The 27,340-nt window shown below is 45.4% G+C and overlaps 1 protein-coding gene across 1 annotated transcript in view; it reads left to right on the forward strand.

Annotated features, from left to right (window-relative positions):
* The first annotated feature begins 283 nt into the window (after nt 1–283).
* LOC140904901 (cytochrome P450 2D15-like) overlaps nt 284–27,340 on the forward strand; it is a 35,564-nt gene continuing 8,507 nt past the window's right edge. The window contains exons 1-6 of the mRNA XM_073327257.1: nt 284–988; nt 2,312–2,483; nt 2,959–3,111; nt 3,412–3,572; nt 5,142–5,315; nt 24,862–25,003. Coding sequence (XP_073183358.1) covers nt 776–988; nt 2,312–2,483; nt 2,959–3,111; nt 3,412–3,572; nt 5,142–5,315; nt 24,862–25,003 — 1,015 coding nt within the window. The 5' untranslated portion in view covers nt 284–775. The remainder of the gene's footprint in view (nt 989–2,311; nt 2,484–2,958; nt 3,112–3,411; nt 3,573–5,141; nt 5,316–24,861; nt 25,004–27,340) is intronic.

The raw sequence follows: 27,340 nt of genomic DNA on the forward strand, positions 1-27,340 counted from the left end.
GGCACTGTCAGAGGACAGGATACTGGGCTTGATGGACCTTTGGTCTGACCCAGTATGGCCGTTCTTATATTCTTATGATTTTGAAGAAAGTGGGTTGTAATTAAATTCTTAATGATTGATGTCTAATTGTTATAATTCCAGTCATGGAAAACTCAGATGCTTCTTAAGTAGTGCTACTGTGATGGTTAGATACCACAGGGATGAGCAGATATATATATTGTTTAAAAAAAACCTAGATATTGATGTCAGAGGTAACAAAGCCAGTCAAACCTCTTCCTTTTTAGCTAATTTGCCTGCTATAATTCTACTGCTGAAGTGGAGAGAGTGGGAGGGAATCAAGAGTCCTCACCGGTACATTTTTTGGCTCCAACTATCACAAGATCGGCCCCCAGCTGTGACTCCTCCTACAGATTTTGTGTAAAATTATGGCTTGCGTAAAGTGAGGACAGGCACACCTTCGTCACCACTCCTATGAGGTCTGGGGAGGAGTTGAAGAGAAACAATAACTACACAGCCCGGCACTTTGCTATTTGTAAAGTCCTGTGTAGGCTTATGGCACTTCATTCTTAGAAGAGAGGGCGTGACTAGAATAGAATAGCTAGCAAAATAGATAAAAACGGAGGGAAAGAAAGAGAGAGATGGGGAGAGTGAGAGAGGGAAAGTAGGAGAAAGAAACAGAAAGACAGACTGGGAGAAGGTGAAACAGGAATAGGGAAAGTGTTGGAGGGGAAAGGGAAAAACGTGTTGGGGGACAGAGTGAGGTAGGAGAGACACAATGGAACTGCTCTCCTGGCTCGGGTCCCAGCTCCCATCCCTCTGGAACAGCTTCACAACACTTGGCCTCTCTTGTGCTGTCTTTATCCTGCTTTTCGATCACATGAAGCGCAGAAAGAGATGGAACAACTACCCTCCGGGTCCTGTCTCCTTCCCTTTCATTGGGAACTTGCTGCAGATCAATTTCCAATGTCCTCGTCTTGCCTTAACAGAGGTAAGTGCCAGAGGGACAGATGCCTTTCACTGACTGGCAGAGAGGGTTGGTGAATAGCAGCCATGCCAGATCAGTTTCTGGTTCTTGTGTGGCAGCTGAACTGCACCTATTATTTACTGCATTGCAGGAAGATTTCAATCTATAAAAGGAGAAAAGCTAAACAGAATAAAAGCAAGGCAAAAAAAATCACCAATTTTCATCATATGAACTTGTGACATCCCCCTCTCACTGTAGGTGGGTGGTTAATTGTTGATCAGTAATACATTATGGAACCATATGTACATCAAAACTGTAAACCAGTTTGCATCGTTCACTATACTTGTTAAAGTAAATGTTAACATAAAGAAAGCATTGACACTAGTTTGCACTACTCTAATAGTTGAGAAAGCAGCCATGTAAGTGCCTTATTCCTCATTTGGGCCCTTAAACTAGGACTTGGACGCACCCTCCCAAGAAGTGTGTGTAAATTGGAGAATTACAGCACTTTAGCAATGGGTCCCATACACAGCTATACAGTAGAGCTGGTGGGAATGTCTTCATTGAACCGGTTTTTAGACCAGAAATGCTGGTTTTGATGACTATTCCCCGGGGGTGGCCTTTTGAAGGGAAAATGTGTTCACTTTGGAAAATGTTTGTTTCCGAGTTCTTCATTTCTAATTATTTTTATATTATTTCGTAACACATCAGTAGCAGTACTATTCAGAGCGCTATTACCACTGACATGTTATGGATAAAATGTAATCCTATGCAAATAAAAAAGCCCCATGTAACAAAACAGCATTAGAATCCAAACGTCCAGATTTCAAAATGACATTTTGAAACAAAAACTTTCCAAAACAGAACTTTTTTGGAAATTTCAATGTCTGGGAAATTTGTTTTCATTCTGATTCTAACTGGAAACAAATTTCAAAATGTCAAAATTTCCCGCTATCTGGAAATTGAGTTTTGACCAGGCTAATGGACAGCTGAGTATTGGTGCAGTGAGACAGTACTTTGAAACCCAACAATGTTCTTTATGGACAAATAGCAGTTGGGAAATGAAAGTGGCCAGGGAGAGGGACACTGTTTGCCTTTCCACCCAAATCCGCACAGCATGGTATGAGAACGTGGTGCTGAGCTAGATCCCTCCTACCAGAATTGGGCATATTCCCTCTTGGGTCGACAGCCTTGCAGGGATTAAGCACTCTGCAGTCAAAGCCCCTGTGCCCTCTGCTTGCCACAGACTATGCTACAGTGTCTCTCATTTTAAGCTACAGCCTGTGTAGCTGTTTTTAATTTTTAATCCTGTTTTTCTTTTTTTCTCTTTTCTCTCTTACTTGACAGCCCACTGAGAAGTTTGGAAAGATCTTCTCTCTTCAGGTTGGATGGAAAAATGTGGTCGTGCTGAATGGGTTAGAAGCTGTAAAGGAAGCATTAGTCCAGAGATCAGAGGACTTTGCTGATCGACCACCCTTTTCTTTATTTGACCATTTGGGCTATAGAAAAAACTGTGAAGGTAAGTGTCCCTCGAGCAGTTAAAGCTTCTCATAGTCCTGGGCAAATTTCCCATCTCCTCCATGCACATCAGTTCTTGGGGAGCACAAACAACATGGCTCTGCTTTTCAGCAAAATGGATGCCACCAGCAAGAGCCTCAAAGGCCATCTGGCATTATAAACTTTATTTGAAAACCTGTTTCACAGACAGCCCCTAGAGTCACAAAAACCGGAAGTACCAGGAAGTCTGGCCCATGGAGCGGTGTTGGGAACTATTGCTCTAGCTCACACAGCTTCCCAAGGGACCCAAGCCCATTTCTCCCCACAAGTATCACTGTCATGAGCCATGTGTACAGTGGCACAGTTAACGGGGAAATAATTAACTAAAAAGAGTAAATCAATACAACAAAACCAACCCTTTTCCATTTATTTAAGCAGCAGGGAGGGGTGGGGGGAACAGGTGGCTATGTGACTAGTATTTCTTTGAAACCCTGCAGGGATAATGATGGCAAGGTATGGCCGTGGCTGGAAGGAGCTGAGGAGATTCACACTCTCCACCTTGAGGAATTTTGGGCTGGGGAAGAAATCCCTGGATCAGCGCGTGACTGAGGAAGCTGGATATCTATGCTCTGCGTTCAGTTCTAAAGATGGTATGTTTGGGAGAGTGGAAACTCTCATATCTCTAGTCATAAAGCAGGGAAGGGGGGTGCTCTCAAGAGTAGGGTACATGGAGCTGGAGGGAAGAGCAATTCTAGAGGAGGAGGAAGAGAGGTTTCCATGTGAAGATGATCCAGCCACTGTGGAGGGGATTCAGCTAAATAGCAAGGTGCAGTGCATTTCCCACTTCCTGTGGTGTTGGAGGGTCTCGTTGAGTACATCCCCATGTAGCAGCAGGCTGCGATCCTGGTGTGCCTCCTAATTTCCTGGGTTGGTTCCTGTATCTTTTTCAGGCCATTCTTTCAATCCACGCTTCCTCATAAACAGTGCCGTCGGCAATGTGATGTGCTCCCTCACTTTTGGCAACCGCTTTGAGTACAACAATGAGAAATTCCTGAGGATGCTACATCTGATAGAGGAGGCTTTCAATATAGGAGCTGGAATCATGTCCCAGGTAGCCCACAAAAATCTGATTGTCAGTAAAGATGAAACCTCTTGGTTGCCTGGGTGGGTCCGAGGGGGATGAAGAGCTCACACTCCATACGGTGTTTTAGACAAAGGTGCCGTGGTGCTTTTGATGCAGGGATTATGAACCAGTTTGGATAAAACAGAAATCTCCTGAAACCCGTCAAATGCTTTCTGGCTAGGGTTTGCACATGGCTATTTCCCTTGTGTTCCTCTGCATTTTCTAGAGGCAGCTGGGGCAGGAAGTGGGACTGCTGAAATGCCTGGAGATAGGTTGGTCTCTTCGGCTTTGTCTACACTGGCACGTGAAAGACAAAACTTTTGTCAGTCAGAGGTGTTAACAAAACATCCCCCAAAAGACAAAAGTTTTGTTGACGACAAGCGTTGGTGTGAACAGCGCTTTGTCAGCAGGAGTGTGTCCTGCCAACAACACTAATGCCACTCTTTGGGGGTGGAAGTTTTCTGTCGGCAAGAGAGCTCTCTCCCGCCGACAAACAGCAGCTACACTGCACGCCTCTAGCGTGACGCTCAAAGCTGCGTAGTGTAGACATAGCCTTAGTATTTCTTGGTCAACAAGAGATGTGTACAGGAAATTCTAAGGAGGGCTTGTTATCGGGAGATTTCCAGCCCAGTTTGGATGAACTGATGGCCTGGGATAGTTTAGAGAAGTTTCCTAATTTGTAAGGGTTTTTCTGAACAGAACATCTAAAACTTAAAACAACAACAACAACAAAACCAACCCCCGACTTCAATGCTTTTCAATACAGTAAGAGAACTCTGTGAATATTTTTAGGGAAGGAAGGCATCCAGAACCTCCCACCTTCTCCCAACTGGGAACACAAGTGACTTTGCTCTATGTGATTTTTGCAAGAAGCTGACTTTCAGACTGGATCTTACTACTATCTTCTATATCACACACACATTCTTACAAAAGAATTAACTATCCCATTAGTACAACCAAGATCAGGGAATGGCGAGTGAGAGACTTTCCTCTCCTCCAGAAAACCAGCCCTTCAAGGGAACTCCGCCTTACAGGCCCTTGGCCATCACACTCAATAGATAGCTCAGGAGAAAAAAAAAAGGTATATGAGCCCAGCCCATAAGAGTCAGTGACATTTATCCTGAGTAAGGACTGCAGCATCAGGGCCAGTATTTGTAACATTTAAAATCTCCCTAGAGCCTTGAAACAATAAGAAAAGTCTCAACAGTAATCTTTCCCCTGTCCCTCCATTCTTTCACTGTTCTCCTGTTGCCACTGTCATGCGGATGGGAGGCTAGGAACAGCCCGTAACAGAATGAGTCTGAACTGAGGAGGGTGTTTACTCACAGGGGCAGTTAGTCAGATGGTTAACTTACATGCAGACAATGTTGGTCAGAACACATTGTATTGCATGGTGGAGGGAGCAAGGTAGGGAGCTCCAAAACATTTACCCAGTGTGAAGTCGGGGAGCTGGCCTGTTGGGAACATTCCATCCCAGTTCCATTTCTTCCCCCGCCGAGTATCTGAGAACTGCCTTTCTTATCTAATGCTTTTCCTCTCCTGTCTCTTCCGTCCTAGATTCTGAACATGATGCCTTGGTTGTTGTATATTCCTGGGCCTCATCATAACATCTTCCAACCCTATGCTGATAGCTTTGACATCCTAAGAGAGATTGTGAAGAAGCACAAGGAGACCCGGGATCCAGGCTTTACCAGAGACTTCATTGATGCTTTTCTGGAGGAGATAGAAAAGGTAGGAGGAGACAGACATGGATCCATATTTTGCTGTTTGGATATGTGTGGTTGTGATGGAACAACCTGTCAGTTATGCTGAGACCTGGACCCTGCAGGTCCTTTCACCCGAGTGTTGCCGGCACCCAGTGCCAGAGGCGAACAATAGCAAGGTTCGTTGCCCGGTGTGCGTCACCCAATAATCACAATGGGGTGGAGAAGCAGAAAAGTTTATTTGAAGCTGCAAAGAAGGTACAGGGAGAATAGAATTTTAAATCCTGCACACAGAGCAGGAAGTTACACAGGTTTTTATATATATATATTTTTAGCATATTTATTTAATAGCAAGCTGCCCTAAGTATTTATATAGTTACTAGCTAGTTTTTTTGTTTTTTGTATTATTTGTTAAACCATATATAAAGCTGCTTTATTCAGCATTGTTTTTTTATATTTGCTTTGTTTGGCCTTGTTTAGTTTCAGGCAGTTTGACTTTGCAACATATTGTTGCAGATTTTTAGCATAACTGCTGCGAGTGCCTTCAGGCGGGGGGGCCAAGGACACTTGGGCCTAGTGCGAGGGGGCATCATCGACACTCGTGGTCTTCCATTCTCTCGAGTTACCTAGTGGCCATGCCCCAGTGTCCCCAACAACTCCCGCCTTTGAGAACACTCAACAGCCTTGGCTCTGAGTTTTTTCACTTGGGCTACTTATTTTTTTACAATAGGATTTTGCATAAGCACTTTGTGAAAGCCCTGAAGAGAATGACTTATTAACTTTTGCAAAAGGGCCCTGACACATGGGACTGCACAGCATAATACCAGTAATACAAGCAATACAGAAAAAAGAAATTTTAATAACAGGCTAAATAAACCACCAAGCCAAAACGACAAACCCCAGCCTGAAAACAAGGTTTGCAACCAATTGCTCTCGGGGCAGTATAGGCAACCTGTGCTCTGGCTCGGGCATGGGCCTTAGGCTGTACCACCTTTTTATAGATTTTATCATTGCTATTATTTATATATACATAACATTGGGGCCTGACGAGGGCACAAACCCCTTCTTGGGATGCTAAGAGATAGTCCAAAGCCAGCCTGTTTTGGAGGGAAAAGGTCCTGAGCTGCTGTACCTTTTTTTATTTAATGTTTTTATTGCTGACTCTAAATTATTAACCAAGTTTTTTAACTTTAAGGCAATTTTTTAAAGTACCATTTGCAGCCTTACAGTATAGCGGCCTACGCATGCCATGGCTGGCCCAGTAAACAGTGGCGCTATTCTCAGTACAGAGCACCCTACAAGCTTCTGGGTTGTGAGGGGATTTTTTATATTGCCCTTTAATGCTGTAGTCAGTCGCCGCAGGGTCTTTTTTTGTGACTTAACAGAGGTATTTTGGGCATTTCTAATCTTGCCTTTGGGCAGTGTGGCAGTTATTGACAGATGAGGAACTTCATGAGCTATATAAGAGCTATCTGTTCCGTTGGCTGGCAGCACCTTGTAAGCCTTTTGACCACATACAAAACAGTGACCCTATAGGGCCCAGTAAGGACTGTTTTTTAAGGGGATTCCTGGGATAATTAAGGCTGCTTTGGCTGCTTTTTTAAACAGTTTATATGCCCCTAAGAGGGCATCCCATTTTTTTGATCGGGTACAAGTGGGAGTGTTTCTAATTGTGCTGTTTAAATTACACTTGCCATAGAGACTACTACAAACCCACCATTGGCTTGCTGCATTGGAGATATTAACTGGACGGCAAGTTATATTTCTAAACCTTTTTTCTGTGGTAAGATTATTTGTAAGAGTTTTTTTAAAAGGGGAGGAACCATTACACCCACACAGCTGACCTTTTTTTTTGGTCTTTATTTAATACTTATTAGCCCATTGTGTAATAACACAGGAGCTCTTTCCCACAGGACGCCCATAGTGATTAAATTGGTTTCGGGTAAAACATAATACACCCTCAGTGAGTATTGCAACTGAATACTCCTGGTCCTGATAGGTGGCTTGCTGTAAAGAGGTCTTGTTTCAGAACGGCGAGTCCGTTCTTTCCTGCTCTTTGGTGGCGGCTAATTCTGCTAGGGTCAGGGGCAGCATGTCAAGGGGCATTCCCGTTCTGGGGGACAGTGGGGTTGGAGCACACACCCAGCAATCAGTCTGATTTGTTAAAGTAGCAACTTGGTGCGCAAGCGAAACAAAGGAGTTATGCTCCCGATATGCACGGTTTGGAAATACCAATACAGAGAATAACAATGTTACCCAATTAATTATCACCAGAGTCTTCCCAACCCAGGGTCTCCAGGACCTGGGTGGGCCCATTTTAGCATTAAGGTGCCCACTATTTGTGTCTTTTAAACAGTAGCTTTAGCCCGAGATCGTCACTAGATGAGGAGTCAGCAGGTTGGACAGTCCACTGTCCTGCTGACAAGGGGGCAGGTACTGCCTTCAGACGAGAGTGATGGATCCAGTTCTTGTGTCCCTCGATCTTTGCCGCTGTATGGGAGATCAGCAGGACGGTATAGGGTCCTTTCCACTTTTCCTGGAGAGGCTCATCTTTCCAGGTACGAACAAGCACAGAGTCACCGGGCTGTAAGGAGTGGACGGGAGAGTCCCAGGGGAGAGGCTGGGAATCCTTGTATACCTGTGAAGAGACAAGAGAACAGCAGACAGGGAACACATATACTGAGACAAAAAAACCATCACCCAGCTCCCATTCCCCTGACAGAACTGGGGTGCTATTCATAGGCCATGCCCTTCCAAACATAATTTCAAAGGGACTAAGCCCTAATCGACCCTTAGGGAGAACGCGGATACGAAGTAGGATGAGGGGCAAAGCATCAGGCCATCGCAGTGAGGCTTCTTGGTACACTTTTGAGAGATGCCGTTTAAGGGCCTGATTGGTCCGCTCCACTACACCACTGGCTTGCGGTCTCCAGGGCGTATGGAGTTTCCAGGGGATCTGTAAGGCATGTGAGATGCTTTGAATGATTTTTGACGTGAAGTGTGTCCTGTTGTCAGATTCCATCCACCAGGGGAGTCCAAAGCAAGGAATGATCTCCTTAACAAACTTGAGGGCCACTGTTCTGGCAGTGCAGTTACGGCATGGGAAGGCTTCTGGCCATCCGCTGAACCGATCCACTATAACAAGGAGATATTTGAACCCTTGGGTCCGGGGAAACTCAGTAAAGTCTATTTGCCACATTTGTCTGGGGCCCGGAGTGGGTTCCAGGGCAACTGGTGGCACAGGATGTCCCGGTCGGGGGTTATTCTTTTGGCAGACTAAGCAGTCTGCCTGTACCTGGGCAGCCAGGGGTCGGAGTCCGGAAGTGATAAAGTATTTTGCCATTAGCTGGATAAGTGCTTCCCTGCCAGCATGAGTGGTTTGATGTAGTTTTTGCAGCACCGGCCGAATCAGGCCCTTTGGTAGGAGGACCTTCCCTTCTGAGGAATGGAGCCATCCCTCCTTTTCCTGGAGAACGAGTTTGTCAGTTAGCTGTCTCTCCTCCCCAGAGTACTGAGGGGTTGGAAGCTCCCCTACTGATGGGATAAGGGCATGCATATGGACGTTCTCAGTCTGAGGGGATGGCAGGGTGGCAGCGTGCTTAGCCTCTCTATCTGCCCGGGCGTTACCTCTGGCCACATCTTGGTCTTCCCTTTGATGGGCTTTACAGTGTACCACCGCCACTTCCAAGGGAAGTTGTATGGCTTCTAGGAGCCGGAGGATTTGGGGCCCGTACTTGACTGGGGAGCCTTGGGCTGTCAGCATTCCCCTTTGCTTCCATTGGCCAGCATGAGCATGCAGCACACCAAAAGCATACTTTGAATCAGTAAAAATGTTGACCCGCTTTCCTTTTGACAGTTCAAGTGCACGGGTCAGGGCTATTTGTTCGGCAAGCTGGGCAGAGGTCCCAGCAGGCAAACCTTCAGCTTCCACAGTGTCATGGAGGGTCACAACAGCATAACCCGCCCTCCTTTGCCCATCTTTTACAGTACTGCTACCATCAGTGTACCACTCATAATCTGCATTTGGGAGGGGTACATCCTTTAAATCCGGACGGCTGGAGTACTGGACATCTATGATCTCTGAACAGTCATGTTTCTGTTCCTCTGTTTCTGGCAAGAGGGTGGCTGGGTTAAGGGAGGGGCAAGGCTGTAAGGTGACTTCAGAGTTCTTTAACAGCTTAGCCTGATTCCGAGCCTGGGTGAGCCAGAGCCCACCCTTTGCATTCAGTAAGGCTCGGACCATATGGGGAGTATAGATTTGCATAATCCCTCCCAATGTTAGCTTTTCGGCTTCCTCAAGCACTAGGGCAGTAGCTGCAAGTGCCCGTAAACATGCCGGCCAACCCTTTGCAACCTGATCCAGTTGCTTAGAAAAATAAGCCACGTCTCCATGCTCCTAACAGCTGTGTGAGCACTTCTAGGGCCACCCCGTTTTGTTTATGTACATACAACTGAAACGGCTTAGAGAGATCCGGCAGGCCCAGAGTCGGGGCTTCCATTAACTGTTTTTTTAAAATTTTAAATGCCCTGTCAGCCTCTAGGGTCCAATAGAAGGGGTCATGATTTGCTCCTTTTACACAGTCGTACAGGGGTTTAGCCCATAGTCCAAACTCTGGGATCCATATTCTGCAAAAGCCTGCCATACCCAGAAATGCCCTGAGCCGCTTACAATTACTTGGGGTAGGAACTTGACAGATAGCTTCCTTCCTTTCGTTTGAAAGCTGATGCTCCCCTTGCCGTATGTGGAACCCGAGGTACTAGTACTTCGTGCTAGCCGATATCGCCGGAGTCCAATAAAATTCAGGAGGCTCACGGTGGCTTTAAGGCAGGGGGTTTGGCCCACAGTGGCAGTTAACAAATCATTTACATACTGCAGAAGGAGGGCCTTTTTATTATCCCACTCCTCTAGGTCCCTGGCCAGAGCCTGACCAAAGAGGGTGGGGGAGAAGATCTCCTGTGACGGGGTGGCAACTGGGATGGTAAAGAAAGCATCTTTCAGATCGAGGACTGAAAAATGGGTATACTGTCCCCCTGTAGAAGCCAATAAGGTATACGGGTTAGGGACAAGAGGGTGCAGAGTCTTAACCCGTTCATTGACTGCCCTTAGGTCCTGTACCAGCCAATACATGCCATCAGACTTCCGTACGGGTATAATGAGAGTGTTCCAGGCTGACTGACATTCCCGGAGAATACCATACATTAGGAATTGATTTATAGTTTTTTGTAAACCTTCTTTGGCTTCCCTCTTGATTGGATACTGTTTTACTTGCACTGGGCCTTTCCCTGGTATGAGCTGAATAGTAATGGGGGTCTGGTGGGTGGCCTTTCTGAGATCCCTGATGCCCACACGAGGGGGTACACCTGGTCTTCCCACAGGCTCCATTCTGGGGCTTGCATGGCTGAGGGCTCAACTGCAAGGGTCATGATCCATGCATTCTCAGGGGGTAAGGTAAGGGTTATTTCATCCTCAGTAAAATGCAGGGTGGCACCAAGGTGACAAAGCAGATCCCGTCCCAGCAGAGGTGTTGGACACTCAGGGAGGTATACCAGCTTGTGGGATATAGTTCGGTTTCCCAAAGCGCATTCTGCTGGGGCATACACTGGGCACTTGGTGTCCCTGCCTGTGGCTCCCACCACGGTAAGGGAATCTGCTACTGGCAACTGAAGGGGTCGATTTACGGCAGTTCATGCCACTCTAGAGTCCACTAAAAAATCTATTTCTGAGCTTCCCACCCGCATCTTTACTCGGGGTTCCAGGGGTAGGGTGGTCCCTCTCCCCTGACACCCCTATTCCTGTTCCGCCATCGCCATCATAGAGGCACACCCCTTTTCTTTCCTTTTTGGGCACTCATTTTTTCAGTGTCCCTCTTGTCGACACAAGGCACACTGGTTGCAACCCAGTTGTCTCTCCTGCGAGCCCGGACGTTCGTGTCCACGGCCCCTTCCTCCCCGGCCATTTCCCTTAGTGCCGGCCTGTACCGCTGTTACCATCAGTCTCACTTGCTTTCTCTCCTTCTCTGTCTCTCTCAGACTATAAGCTCGGTTTGCAGTTTCTAAGATTTGTGCCATGATCATGCCCATTAAATTCTTTTTTTTTTGTAACTTTTTTTTAATATTAGGGGCTGCTTTGCTTGTAAAAATTCCCTTAATAATTGATTCAGTTGCCTGATCAGTTGCCTGCGTTAGTGTTCTGTTGAATCGTGTCCTGAATATGCTGTAGAAAGGCCCCTGGGCTTTCTTTTAAATCCTGCATTACTTTATATGGCTTTGCCCAATTATTATGTCGGACAGCCAAGTGATGGAGTCCATGCAAAAGCAACTCCTTATAGGAGGTAAGGCGGGTCATATCCCCATGATCATTTGGATCCCACCTGGGGTCTGCTCGGGGAACTTGTGCATCTGGGTCAGGGACATTAATACGATCCCAGTCGTACCGTTTCTGCGCCTCCTCCCTTGCCTTTGACACAACCTGTTGTCTTTCAACCTCAGACAACAGGGTTCGCAGGAGGATGTTACAATCATCCCAGTCCGGCTTGTGGCTGCTACGACATCCCTCAAAAACTGAAATAAACTTGCTTGGGTTGGTGGAAAACTCTCCTGCCTGTGCTTTGAAAGCAGCCAAATCCATTAAAGGGCACATGAGTATAAACTTGCATAGTCGTGGCCGGACGCCTGTCCGATCCAGACCGGGCGACTTTAGTTTCGGTGATTAAGGGGTATAGGCCAACCACTGGGGACTTACAAGGTGTGAGTGTAGGGGCCGAAGGGGACACCGGCTCTGCCATTACAGTGAGGTTGGGGGTCTGGGGACTAACATTAGCTGTTACTGAACCAGTCGGAGTCAGATTACAGTGCTGTAAAATATCTGGTTGAGTACATAAAGCCAAAAACAAATGCGCATACATATGTTCATTTTATTTCCTTGTTTTTTGACAGAACAGGAGTAACTGGAGGATCATGTTGTAATTAATTGACCCACCTGGTGGCCACCACTCCTGGTCCTCTAGTTGATATTGAGGCCAGTTAACTGTACAGAATTGTTTTAATTGACTCTTAGTCATTGGATCCGCACCAAATACCTTCCAGTTTGCTAGAATGCACTCTAGGGGCGTACACCATGCCCTAACCCCCGAGCTCTGTCCCTGTCCCATACCTACAGGGTAACTCTGGGCGTCCCCAGGTTCCAACAGAGCATACAATCCGGATTTCAAAAGGTTCCTACCTTATCCAAGGGACCGGTTCCTCACCGTCGTCCACAGCTGCTTCTCCACTATATGAGTGCGTTGCACCGTTGTGCCCTCCGGGGTCGATCAAATCGCGTCTCCTCTGAGGCCCCCAATGAACTCACCGGTGTGCGCTAGGCGTCGGTTCTCACCGCAATCCTCGACCTCCAGGAGGGGTCCGGGCAAGGCTAAATAGCAGCCTCGTCGCCCACCCAGGGACGCCAAAAGCGGTTGCCGGCACCCAGTGCCAGAGGCGAACAACAGCAAGGTTCGTTGCCTGGTGTGCGTCACCCAATAATCACAACGGGATGGAGAAGCAGAAAAGTTTATTTGCAGCTGCAAAGAAGGTACAGGGAGAATAGAATCTCAAATCCTGCACCCAGAGCAGGAAGTTACACAGGCTTTTATACATTTTTTTTTAGCATATGTATTTAATAGCAAGCTGCCCTAAGTATTTATATAGCCAGCCAATTCAGTTACCAGCTAGTTTTTTTGTTTTTTGTACCATTTGTTAAACCATATATAAAGCTGCTTTATTCAGCATTGTTTTTTTATATTTGCTTTGTTTGGCCTTGTTTAGTTTCAGGCAGTTTGACTTTGCAACATATTGTTGCAGATTTTTAGCATAACTGCTGCCAGTGCCTTCAGGCGGGGGGGCCAAGGACACTTGGGCCTACTACGAGAGGGCTTCCTCGACACTCGTGGTCTTCCATTCCCTCGAGTTACCTAGTGGCCATGCCCCAGTGTCCCCAACACGAGTGCATGCAGCAAAGAGCACAAAGCTGTTGCTCTCCAGTGCAAGTAGAGGCAACATGTAGGCACACACATGCAAAAGCACTAGGTGAGTGGAATTAGATCTCGAGATCCTCATACACCTACCCCCTTATACTCAAGGGCACATGGAAAAGGATGTCTAAGGAGGCCTTGGTTTAAGTGTAACCTCAGCTCACAAATGCGGTGCTTAGTTATTTAACAATTCACCTTATCTTCCCTGCCTCTGATTTATCTCGGTTCCAATAGCACTTCACTCCCAGTGGAGTGGTATATGGCATGTGTGAGAAAATGCCAATCAAAACGCAGTTCGAGGTCATTATTCACAGTGAGGTAGCCCCCTAAGCTCCAAGGCAGGATCAAGGCCCCACTGTGCTGAGTGCTGTACGGATACACTAGTAGACACAGTCCTGGCCCCGCAGACGTTAGAGTATAATTTGCTCTATTCTGTGTGATCCCTTTCACATTATTTACTGGCCTAGGTGTAAGGGGACTGTTGCCCCCTTACTAACATTCAGTGAGGGCGTTTTAGTTGCTAGCTCCCAGTACTAAAAGGGGGAAGGGTTGATGGGGAATCAGGACCCTGAGACTGCCAGTCCCTAGGAGCAATGGGGAGAGGCCAATGCTCCAGGTCAGCCTGAATGACAGGGCGGGCAGGCTAATCAGGGAGTCAGGAGGCCAGGGTGGGCCCCATCCTCCGTGTGGGCTGGAATTGCCTGGGGCAGACAGAGTGGGGCCGAGCTAAGGAGAAAGCAGGGGCCCAAGCTGAGCTGTGGAGCAGAGCTGTGCCAGATCCAGAGGGACCAGAAAAGCAGGCCAGAGAGAGCAGACCCTGTCCTGGGAGCAGAGCTGCAACCCCAAAGCCAGAGGCACAGCCCAGAGAGAGCAGACTTGCCCTGGGAGGAGAGCTGCAGCAACCAGAGCCAGAGGGGCCAGAAAAACAGCCCACGAAGCAGGTCAGTGCTGGGAGCCCAGTCACAGAAGCAGCCTGAAGAGCAGACCTGTCCCGGGAGCAGAGCTGTAGCAACCAGAGCCAGAGGGGCCAGAGAAGCAGCCCAGGGAGCTGGAGGAAGAGTGGAGCTGGAGCTAAGACAGAGTGGAGCCGGAGCTGGGGCTGGAGCCGTCCGGAACCAGGTGTCATGAGCAGCTAGGGAGAGCAAGGGGGACCCTGGGCAGTGGGCCCAGCACAGGGAGATGCCTCAGCCAGGAGGCTCTGCAGGCCAGACTTGGAGGGGGGATTGGTAACCCTGACAGGGCGGGGGCAACGCTGGGAAGAAGGGCCCTGCCACCTAGAGCCTGAGAGCATGCGGTCACCACCAGAGCGAGTGTCCAACCCACAGCATCCCTGCAGCACAGCCAGGGCCTGAGAAGGAGGCCTGGGACTTACAAGGACAGACTGTGAACTGCCTGGACATTCCAGAGACACTGTTTGTGATGTTCCCTGCCACAGAGCGGGGTGATGTGTTTCCTTTAACCTTTCCCATTTTTCCTTATTCTTTTTAAAATTAATTGTTGATTAAATAACTTGCATTTGCTTCCAATTGTATGTAATGATCAGTGGGTCAGAGAAGTGCCAAGTGCAGAGAGAGTACCCCGGAGTGGGGACACCCTAGCCCCTGTCCTAGGTGACCACAGCAGCGATGGGGGTTGAGCCCCCTGGGAATCCTGGGCCAAGCCTTGCTGGGGTTATAAGGACTCTGCCAGACAGGAGAGTGGAAGGGGAGTCCTCAAGGGCAGGGAGGCCACTGGGTAAAGGAAGTGGGAGTGAGGACTCAGATCCTTTCGCTAGCCCACTTCACTGGGGTAGTGCAGAAGCCAGGAAAGTTCCCCACAATAACGGGACTATTCCCCCGCTTACAAAATTGGCATCATGAACAGGATTCTATCCACAGGGTCCACCCCACTGGTTTACTGGTTGAGTTCTGGTAGCACTGTCCAGACCTGGTCAAGAACCCTATCATGTCTGGAATTGAAGAACTACGGGCCCAGTTTGCTGAACTTCAGCGCAGATTGTCAGACCAAGCTGAGGCATTACAACAAGCTAGAACAGAGCAGAGAGAAGGCTTATCACTGGCTTAGGCGGTAATAGACCAACAGGCAGCAGAAGCTAAGAAACCCCCTACTATTTATGTCCCACGGAAGCAGAAGGTCACAGAGTTTGGTGGCTTCCCGACAAGATCAAGAGACATTATGGTAGAGGAGTGGGTCAAGTCTGTGAAGGCAGCCCTGTGTGTGCTAAGAGTACCTGAAGAAGATCAAGTAGACTTCGTAGAGGAGCACCTCAAGGGCCAGGCCAAGGCCACAGTAAAGTTCATGGTAATGTCAGACAAAAAAGATGTGGAAAAGGTATTTGAACTTCTCCTAGAAGTGTATGGAGACAAGGTACCTATTGGAACCCGACTAAAGGAGTTCTTTGAGTGAAAGCAGGAGCCCGGTGAAACTATCCAGGCATATGCATATGACCTCCAGGAGAGTATGAGCAAAGTGGAGCAGCGAGACCCTCAACGAGTTCCAGACCCAGATGTGGTTCTGAAAGAGCAGTTAGTGCTGGGGCTCCAGGATGATTCCCTCTGCTGCAAAATGAAAAGGAAGTTTAAGGAAGAGCCCAGTGAGAAGTTCCATGAACTCATGCAGGCTGCCATTATATGGTCAGAAGAAGAGGAAGTTCCTGTGACAGAGACAGCCAAGCCTAATCCCCATACACAAAGTGGGGGCCTAGTGAATGCAGCTGCTGGGGAAAAGGCCCTGCCCCAAACACAGTTAACACTGGAAAGTTTAAGTGAGGCTGTCCAAAAACTGTCGGTCCAACAGGAGGAGATGATAAAAGTGATGACTGAGTTAATGAAAGAAAAAAATCCCATTAGTATGTCAAAGTATCCAAGGGCACCGGGATCCCGAAGAGCCCCACTAAAGGATGAGCTGGGAAGGTACATCTGTTACACTTGTGAAAGGCCAGGGCATACTAGCCGGGAATGTCCACTAAGAAAGAGAACAGAGTCCCAGGCACTGAAAACCAATGGGGCACCAGGAGCGAGTGGTCCATCTACAGTAGAAGGCCAAGCAGTGGCAGAAGGATTCCTAGGCCTCTCCTTGGTGGAAAATCACTCTGCATACAGTGTTGAAAGGAATGTGGGCAATGCCAGCATATCTAGTGACTTCTGTAAGCGAGCTTTTGGAGACTGTCTAGCTGCTGAAGTATGCATAGCAGGGGTGAAGACCAGATGTTTGTCAGATACTGGCTCAGAAGTCACCACCATTACTGAGTCACATTTTCAAAAATATTTGAAAGACAAGGAGCTGACCATGCACAACACACAGTTTGTATGTCTAACAGCAGTTAATGGACTGGCAATCCCAGTGGTGGGATGCCTGGAAGCAGACATAGACTACATGGACCAGACACTGCCAGGGAAATGCATCTTCATCCTGAAAGACAAAGACTCTGAAGGGAGCCATGTGGGAGAAGGAGTCCCAGGGATTCTAGCGATGAACATCATTAGTGAGCTGAAGGAGCTACCATTGCCAGTAGAAGGAACTAGGAGGATGAACCATCATGGACACTCTAAGAAGAATGCTGTGTTGAGTAGAGTACTGGCTCGAGCACAGAGACAAAATCATTCATTGGACCCTGCGGGGCAGATTGGAAATGTTAAAGTGGGCAGAAAACAGAAGATTGTTATTCCTCCTCAGAGAGGGAAGGTCCTTGATGAACACTGCTGTGTATCAGAAAATACCAATAGATATTGAGCTCTTGTAGAGCCTACATCTGGGGTAAACCTACCTAATGGACTTCAGTCAGCCAATGTACTATTCCCCCACTTACACATGTGTGGCAAAGCAGCCCTACCAATACTAGTGAAATTTTAAAATCTCATCCATCCTTGCGGGTTTTTCCTGTCAGCATGCATTCCTTACCCAACTGCAGAGAGAGATGTGGCGGGAAGGTGAGAGTGAAGTTGTGATGCCCAGTGATATGACCAAGTCCAAAGGTGGCTCTGTTGCCAAGTAAACATCAATGACACTATGGAAAGAGACAAAAATCCCACATCACTAATTATAGGACATGTACTGATATAGAAGAGTTGCCAGTAGCCTTCTCTTGGCCAGGTCTCATGGCTTATAAACTAATTCTTATTTTCTTTGACTTCTCCGCTGCTTTCAGTACCACTGAATGCACATTTCTGTCTGTAACTGTGCCTCAGTGGGCCACAATTGAGAATGCCAAACTCAGGACAAACTGCTGAGAAATAGGGCAAACACAACCCAAAACTGGTGGTTGTTCTTCCATGAGATATACGAAACCAGCAACAAAAGTAAACTCCTGTTTCACCACCCTAGCTAACAAGAAGTCATAAAAGCAGTTCCCTTGGGCATTCCAGTTCTTATGTCACCACCAAAACACTGGATTTAAAGGTGAGTGGTTCTTTACAACCAGTCTCATTAAATAAAAGTTTCTTCTGAGCCCAAATGACCAGTCACACACCCAGGTTAATATATAACTCAGATTTCACCCAGAAATCATGCCGATGCAAATCCTTTAGTATGTAAAATCTAAAGGTTTATTTATAAAAAGAAAGAAAGAAAGGTGAGAGTTAAAATTGGTTAAAGGAATCAAATACATACAATAATTGCAAAGTTCTTCTTCAGGCTTGTAGCAGTGATGGAATAAACTGCTATCTTAAGTCAAGTCTTTGGCTGCTTCCAAATTATTGGAAGGTCCTCAGTTCATTGGTTAGAATTCTCCCATTAGTATAGTCCATATTCCAGAGGTTTGGCTAGAAAAGAGGCTGGAGCAGGATAGAGGCAAAATGGAGAAGTTTCCAAGCCCTTTTATCTCTTCTGCCATGTGGAGGGAATTCCATAGTTCTTACTGTGGAGAATTACAGCAGCAAGATGGTGTTTGGAGTCACATGGGCTTGACACAGCAGGAAATTCCATTAAGTGTAGATGGACGTCTCTCCATGGTCCATTGTCAGTTAAATGTTCTTTCGATGGGCCACTCCATTTGAATAGTCCCTCCAAGATGTGCTGACTACCTACCTTGTGGGCGATACCCCAAGAGCAAATATTTCAAATCTAGATATAGAGCCAACACTTATAACTTCAAATACAAAAATGATATATGCATACAGATAGCATAATCATAACCACAAATCATAACCTTTTCATAGACACCTCACTTGACAACCTTTGTATAAGATTTGTTGCAAATATATAACAGTGGTTGTTCTATATGGTCACATTTTAATCAGATAATGTCAGAATCCCAATGCAAAACTGATGCAGGAAGTGGTGTCCCAGACATTACTGGATGTATCACAGGGATTTCCCATTTTTGGTTCTGTATTACTACAGCTTCTAACCCAATATTAGAAGTATCAGTGTATAACAGAAATGGTTTATCAAAATCATGTTTCACAATATTGTTGAATCCCTTTACAAACCCAATCAAGGTAAAACTTGGTTAGACCAATAGTGGATTGGATCTGCTTTTGCAGCATAATTTTTGTATGTTTCATGTGATTTTGCCATAAGCTAAAGAAAATAGCTAATTTATTCATACAAGCTCTGGAAAATGTTTGGAATCCAAATAACATCAAGTCAATGTAGATATTAATGTTCTCCAAAGTGTAGGAATCTTGGCATTTAGCCACGAAAGCAATATGGTAGTGTCCCACAGTTTCTCTTTTTATATAGCACATTAGATCTGTAATGTCTTTTCTCCTGAGAAAAGTTCCAAGACTGGTTACAGGCACTAGCTTTGAAATATCAGTATCACAAGGCCTTTTCACATAAAGTGTGTTCTTATGTCTCACTCTTAACATGTTCAAGGGTTTTTCCAAAAGATTAGGCACATTGTACATTTTTACAGTTGTTGGTATTGGCAACACATTAGTCACAACAGTTAACATTAGCATTAATATTAACATTAAGTTCATTACAAGTGTACGTTTACAATAATTTTTGTTATGCCACGACCGTGGCTCAATGTCATTGGGATTTTGGCATTTTAGGGTTAACCTGTGGCTTCCATTAGCATGACAAACTTTTCCCTTTCATCCCTCTCCAGTAGGGTTAAATCCTGAGCTCTCTTGCTTAACAGAATTCATTGGCTGGCTAGGTGTGTCTTCCCTGGTGACAGCTATGGGCAAGTCTTTCTCCCTCCATTCAGTTAAGTAATTTGCATCAACACAGACACTAGCTTGTTTACTCGTTTTTAGATTCTTAACTGTCAGGGTTCCTTCCCCACTCTGAACTCTAGGGTACAGATGTGGGGACCCACATGGAAAGACCCCCTAAGCTTATTCTTACCAGCTTAGGTTAAAAACTTCCCCAAGGTACAAACTTTGCCTTGTCCTTGAACAGTATGCTGCCACCACCAAGCGTTTTAAACAAAGAACAAGGAAAGAGACCACTTGGAGACGTCTTCCCTCAAAATATCTCCTCAAGCCCTACACCCCCTTTTCTGGGAAAGGCTTGATAATAATCCTCACCAATTTATACAGGTGAACACAGACCCAAACCCTTGGATCTTAAGAACAATGAAAAATCAATCAGGCTCTTAAAAGAAGAATTTTAATTAAAGAAAAGGTAAAAGAATCACCTCTGTAACATCAGGATGGAAAATACTTTACAGGGTATTCAGATTCAAAACACAGAGGATCCCCCTCTGGGCGAAACCTTAAAGTTACAGAAAACAGGAATAAACCTCCCTCTTAACACAGGGAAAATTCACATAAAACAAAAGATAAACTAATCCGCCTTGCCTGGCTTACCTATACTGGTTGCAATATTGGAGACTTGGATTAGGATGGGTTGGAGAAGATGGATTTCTGTCTGGCCTCTCTCAGTCCCAGGAGACAACAAACACGTAAATAAAGAGCACAAACAAAAGCCTTCCCCCGCAAGATTTGAAAGTATCTTGTTCCCTTATTGGTCCTTTGGGTCAGGTGCCAGCCAGGTTAGCTGAGCTTCTTAACCCTTTACAGGTAACAGGATGATGCCTCTGGCCAAGAGGGATTTTAAAGCACTGTATACAGAAAGGTGGTTACCCTTCCCTTTATATTTATGACTAACCATTACCAATTCCAAGGCTGGACTCTGTCTTAAAGAAATACCATCCATTTTCACTAGCAAGTTAGACTCAAGGTCCTTTTGTCTTTTCATTACCAACCTCTGCTTCAACATGGAATCAGATGTCAAATCCACTAACAGACAACAAGACATATTCAAAGTGTCTAGAGATCAAAGTTTGCCTGCCATCCCCTGTATTCTTGAGAGATCAGCTGCACAGCTGTCCTGCTCTACAGAATCAGCTACCCAGTTTTTTCTCTGAACCTGAAATACTTACTTAAAGAATCAACATGGAGCCCTTCCTGTCCCAACATTGGCTCCCCAACAAGCTGGTTAAGCTTATAGGGCTGTTCAAACTTCCAAACAATTTTTATTTTATGTAAAACCTTCTCAAAGCTATCCACACTGGGTCTTTCTGAAGCTGGGGCAGTGGATCCATACACATCTGAAAGACTCTGGCAGTTAGGAACTGAAACTACCTCAATTAAATAAGAACATAAGAAAGGCCATACTGGGTCAGACCAAAGGTCCATCCAGCCCAGTATCCTGTCTACCGACAGTGGCCAAGGCCAGGTGCCTCAGAGAGAGTGAACCTAACAGGTAATGATCAAGTGCCATCCATTTCCACTCTCTGACAAACAGAGGCTAGGGATACCATTCCTTGGCCATCCTGGCTAATAGCCATTAATGGACTTAACCTCCATGAATTTATCCAGTTCTCTTTTAAACCCTGTTATAGTCCTAGCCTTCACAACCTCCTCAGGCAAGGAGTTCCACAGGTTGACTGTGCGCTGAGTGAAGAAGAACTTCCTTTTATTTGTTTTAAACCTGCTACCCATTAATTTCATTTGGTGGCCCCTAGTTCTTATATTATGGGAACAAATAAATAACTTTTCCTTATTCACTTTCTCCACACCACTCATGATTTTATATCCCTCTTTCATATTCCCCCTTAGTCTTCTCTTTTCCAGGCTAAAAAGTCCTAGCCTCTTTAATCTCTCCTCATATGGGACCCGTTCCAAACCCCTAATCATTTTAGTTGCCCTTTTCTGAACTTTTTCTAATGCCAGTATATCTTTTTTGAGATGAGGGGACCACATCTGTACGCAGTATTCAAGATGTGGGCGTACCATGGATTTATACAAGGCAATAAGATATTCTACGTCTTAGTCTCTATCCCTTTTTTAATGATTCCTAACATCCTGTTTGCTTTTTTGACTGCCACTGCACACTGCCTGGACGTCTTCAGAGAACTATCCACGATGACTCTAAGATCTTTCTCCTGATTAGTTGTAGCTAAATTAGCCCCCATCATATTGTATATATAGTTGGGGTTATTTTTTCCAACGTGCATTACTTTACATTTATCCACATTAAATTTCATTTGCGATTTTGTTGCCCAATCACTTTCACCACACCCCTCATTTGCAGCAAACTGCTTGCAAAGACTACCAGGAAGATTTTTCTCTTCAGGAATCTTTCTAAGCAACAATCCATTTTTTTCTTGCTCTACAAAAGCATTGCTCTGTGAAGCCACAACAAACTCCTTCCGAGTTTCACTTACACCCAGAATCATCTCTGGCACATTAGGAGGATTTTCACATAACCCCTTTTAGGCAATTTGATAGACTTACTAGATAAAAGGTTAGAGGCACTCCCCTTCCTTTTGCCACACACAAGCTTAGGAATAATTTCCTTCTTGTTACAAGTTTCCACACTGCCAATCAAATCACCTTCATTCTTTCCTTGTGCCCTGGCTATGATATCAACCTGGTTAAACCGAGTTGTCACACCTTTACCCAGCAACACACTAGCAACAGGCAAAATAGAAGCACCAGAATCACCTGGTCCCTGGGACTCAGTTATGACATTAACTGGATGCAAACTACTTACAATGCCATTCTCCCCAGCAGACTCAAACTTAGCAACATTTCCGTCCTGGGCTTTAGTTGTATCCAGAACCAACTCTGGGACAACTGACAAATTCTCAAGTAGCATAAACTGAGAAACATTTTCTGTCTGCTCCACAGACAAAGAACGGGAAAGAAACTTTCTCTCAGCAGGCGTGCTGCTGCTATTTAAAACTGACAAACCATTGGAAATACCCTTTCCTTTGTCCCAGCACCCATGGCTGATTTCAGATACACACCTGGAAAGTGGGACACCTTCCTTAACAGGCAGGTTGCCACTCCCAACAGATAAACTGCTGTTCTCCACATTATACTGAGATACTTTAAGCAAATCACTTCTCACTTTTTCAGGCTTACTTTCACAAACTTTACTTGCCAACAATCCATCACCCCTAAAAAATCTACCTTTTTCTTCCTCAATTAGGACTTTAACCTGACCACCAAGTTTAATCTGCTCCAGAGAAACTTTTTCCTGACCAATGAGTTCTCTCTGTGCTTTAGCTAATTTTAGATTCACTTCTGAGATACTAGACAAATACTGAGAAATTTCTTCCACATATACCCTGCTTTTCTGCACAGACAAACAGCTATCTTCCCCAGACAAACATTTGGAGAAACCCTCCATAGGCAAATCATTGTCTCTAATAGACACAAAGTCAGGATTATTTCTTTCCTGTGACTAGTTAACTTGACTGAACAAAGCTTTAATATAAACCCCAATCAAAAGATCCTTAGGCAATAACTTCCTTACACCAGCTATTACTTCATGTTTATTACCATTCTATTCACAGTGGATTCTGGCTAAAGGCAAACTTACAGGAAACTCATAGAGGATTACAATATTCACACATTTATCTGGTAAATAATCTTCCTCTTTGACAAAGACGAAAGCTTATGCTCAGATAAATTTGTTAGTCTCTAAGGTGCCACAAGTCCTCCTTTTTTTTTTGCAAATACAGACTAACACGGCTGCTACTCTGAAACCTTTAACTAGAGTGATGTTAAAAGTTGTAATTTGCCCTAAACAGCTTTTACCATTGATTTTTTATATTCTCTGCACAAGTTATGGGGTTTACCTTCACCTGAGCTCACAGTAAAAGCATTTTCATAAAAGGTGTCAGTGCTGGGGTATATTTGGTTTCACACAGACAACTGCTTAGAGTCAAACAACATACCAACATTTTTACAAACTGGATAGATTCTATCCCCATCTTTGCTGTTGAGAGGAGCTGGCTTTTCAGGATGATACAGTTTCTGCTGTTCTTCCATTGCTTTTTTGATTTGGAGCTCATGCCTAGCAGTTTCTTGTTGTATCTGGCGAACCATCTCCCCAGTAGTTTCTCCCCAACTGTTGCTTCAGCATTCTCTGTGGTGGATCCTCCTCTGCTCGTCCACTGTCTGTGGAAGTCCTAAAGCCTCTGCCCTTGCCCGCTCCCTCTACACTGTAACTCTGAGGAACCATATCTGCTTACACAGTTGCAACTTTCATCTCGAGGCTCATAACTAGCAAACCAAGCTCAGCTCTCCTGACCCATCTCTCGCTAAGGAGTCCTGTACTTCAGTCCCTCTGACATTTCTTCCGAGGTGATTTGTCCACCGTGTAAGTTTAACATAGCTAAAAATGAGATTCTTACTTTTTTCCAAAACCCCTCTCCCATCTTCCTGCTCAGCCAGGATCATAAAATTAGGTTTCTCTATGAATCCTTCCTCTCCTCCCCCTGCACACATCCAATTTCAAATCTTGCTGCTTCTTTCTCTGCTTCACTGGTTCCTTCTTGTTTATCACATCTGATTTAAATCTCTTGTCCTTGTCTTGAAAGTCTTACACAACCCACATTATATCTTGGACATAGTCTCTTAATGCATCACCCCCATAACCTGTGGTCTTTCAATGCCTTACTCATTTAATTCTCCCACAGTTTTCTCTGTGTCTTCTTTCATGCTACTTCATACCACTGAAACACCCTCCAAATTCTGGTCTACTAAGCCATTGCCTTCTCTTCATCCAAATCCCTTCTAAAGATCCACTATTTTCTTCTTGCCCACAAGAAGTAAGTCAATGATTTTAAGCTATTAAAATATCCTTATTATATTTTCCTTTGGACTTCCCATTGCTTTTTGGTGCTTCTATGAAATCTAGTATTATGAGCCTTGAAAGTAATGCAAAAATATTTCAAATTCCATTCCCATACTTCATGAAACCTTAATGACTCTACCTTTGATCAATGCATGAATTGCTGGTTTATTTAGCTCTTCTCAGTCAAGGAAGAATCTTGAAACTCATTCATATTTTGAATTCTAATCCCTACTAAGAAGATTTTCAGGATTGTGGGCCTGTCTCCTGACTGCCCTATACCTTGTATAAACATGTGCACCAGTTCAAAGGGAGTGTAAAATGCTATCATTCTGATCAGGCATCCTCCTCCACTCTGCATGGGTGTCAATGATCACACCAGGTGTGGGGCAACAGGGCCTCAGACTCCTACGTCTGGAAAATGCGTTATACACCCAAATGTATGCTCCTAGGTAGTAGGGTGAATTAAATAAAAAACAACAAACCCAAGTTGTATGACAAGTCTATTGTTATTTCCTTCAGGCTAAAATGGACCCAGAGAGCACTTTCAGTGAGGACAACCTGATCTTTACAGTTTTTGACCTGTTTGGTGCCGCCACTGAAACCACCACTGTAACCCTGTGCTGGGCACTGCTGTTCATGCTTCGCTATCCTGATGTCCAAAGTAAGTGATGCAGTTTGGGAGTGCCAGAGCTTCCTCACACCCTGTACCTCCCATTGACAAGTTTCCAGTATTTTTCTACTTATAGATGCTTTTGTCTTTCGGATGTGACCTCCTGGAGTACAGTCAGTAGTATTTACTGTTGGACAGAACTACAGTAATGAGGAGGGGATAAGTCCACACAATCATCATGGAGCATTATGTGCTGAGGGGGAGAGCAAAATCTCATGAGGAGAGGGAAAGCCCTTGTTAAAGATCTCAGTATGTTCACAGAAACCCACTGCTACTGTTAAGTGCACCTTGTGTCTCCAGCAGCTCCTTGCTAAGTTTTCTCTCTCTGGCCACAAATGCTTAAGCCAAGATTCGGTAAATGACTAGCAATTTTGGGCAGCTCAGCTTTTGGGTGTTCAACTTGAGATACCTTAAAAGGACGTGATTTTCAGAGGGTGGCTACTCAGCACTTTCTGAAAATCAGGCCTCTTGTCAAAACGGGCACCTACACATTGTGTCGCCCACAAGCACTAGTCACTTTGGAAAATCTTGGCCCCTTTCACTTCCACCCCCGATCAACTTCAGGGATATATAAGAAGAAACCTTTTCTCAACTCTTTTACACAATTTCTTCTTGAAACAATTATTTCTCCAACACATAAAAAGAGAGTCTGCACTCAGCTTAGTCCTAATACCACATAGGACTTAATTCAAGAAGTTCAGACACTAAGTGTCACCACCATATAAATAAGTTCAACTGCTGAAGGGAAAGAATCAAACCAAAAACTTGCACTTTCCAAGGGGGCTTTTAAAAATGAACAAGGCAGTCAAAAAGGCGCTAGAGTCAGAAGTGAGGATAGGGTAGGGTTGCTTAAGTAGCATCCTGGTTGTCCAGACCAAAGAGGTATCTGTAAAAAATACAATGGAATCCAGCCCAAGTGATGCCAGTAGAAAGGAAGGTAAAGAGGTAAACTATAACATGGAAATTAGGAGAGGTGAGAGGAAATGTAAAGAATTTATATCCAAAGACATGAAAACAAACACATTATTTCGTATATCAGAAGCAGGATGTCTGGGAGAATTGGTTGGTTCCCAGAACTACCAGGGAAGAAAGGGAACGATCAAGGAGGATAAGGACATTAACAAGAAGCTAAATGGTTTCTTTGTATCAGTCCTCACTACAACAGCGAACCTTTGGGGAGATATCTACCTCTGCTATGTATTTTCAGGTAGTGATCACAAGGCATAGTCAGAGATAGAATTAACAAAAGAAAAGGTTCTGGAATAAATGGATACATTTAAGTGCCACCAAGACCAGCTGGCTTATCTCCAAGAGATTCCAAGGACTTTAAGAATGAAGTGGCTGAGCTGCTAACAAACTCGTGCTGTCTCTGAAATGATCAAATACCGTACTGGAGGAGCAAATATTGTCACGGTGGTTTAAAAAGCCTCTCGGACTGGGCTGGGGAAATGCAGACCAGTGAACCTTCCTTCAGTACAGACAAATTGGTTGAAACAATAAATAGAGGGAATCATGAAAAGCCTCGATTAACTGACACATCTGTACAACTTCTCGTAGGTGCAACAACAGGAAAACAAAATGGATGGGGACCAGGTGGGAGAATTTTGTCGAACATAAAGAAGTCACAATGATGGGAGAGGGGTTAGTTGGGAGCTAGGGCTGGCCCAAGGCAAATTTTTTGTCCCCTCCTGCACAGCACATTTTATCATATTTCTTAACAACAAAACCTTTACACAGTATCCTTGGTCTCCCTCACATTTGTTCTTTCCCCTTTTCCATTTCCTTCACACCGTCATCTCCTCACTGCAGACGTTTTGCTCTGTATTTTCAGTCTATTATCCCCTTAGTAGTATGTTTTGACATTGTGTCCTAATTGTTCCCTCTCTTTCCTTCTCTTCTCCATTGCATCTACCTTCCTCTTCTTTCCTACTTTGTGTTCCCTCCCTCCTTCCCCCAGGTTGTCAGTCTCACGTTCTCCTGCAGCCCCGACCAAACCCTTCACCCCGTCCTTCCTCACCCACAGGCACTTTACGCTCCCTCCCGTCCCCCAGACCTCTCTCGCACGCACCCTCTGGCCTCCAACACAAAGATCACTCTCTGGCTCAGCTGCCGTCCTCCTCCAACCCCCCCGCACCCTCAATCAATCAGACCAAACCGAGCCCCACACACGCCCTCAGAGCCCACTCACGCAGGCAGGCCCTTGCCCTAACGACTCCATTCACACACATACCTCCATGCAGGCTGCCCTACCTCACTCCGCAGACACCTGCCTGCGACCCAGGGAGTCCTGTCTGCACGGCGGGTGAGGTCGGTATAACTAGTTGCTCA

The sequence above is a fragment of the Lepidochelys kempii genome, chromosome 1, assembly GCF_965140265.1.
Source record: "Lepidochelys kempii isolate rLepKem1 chromosome 1, rLepKem1.hap2, whole genome shotgun sequence".
In the NCBI taxonomy this organism is placed as follows: domain Eukaryota; kingdom Metazoa; phylum Chordata; order Testudines; family Cheloniidae; genus Lepidochelys; species Lepidochelys kempii.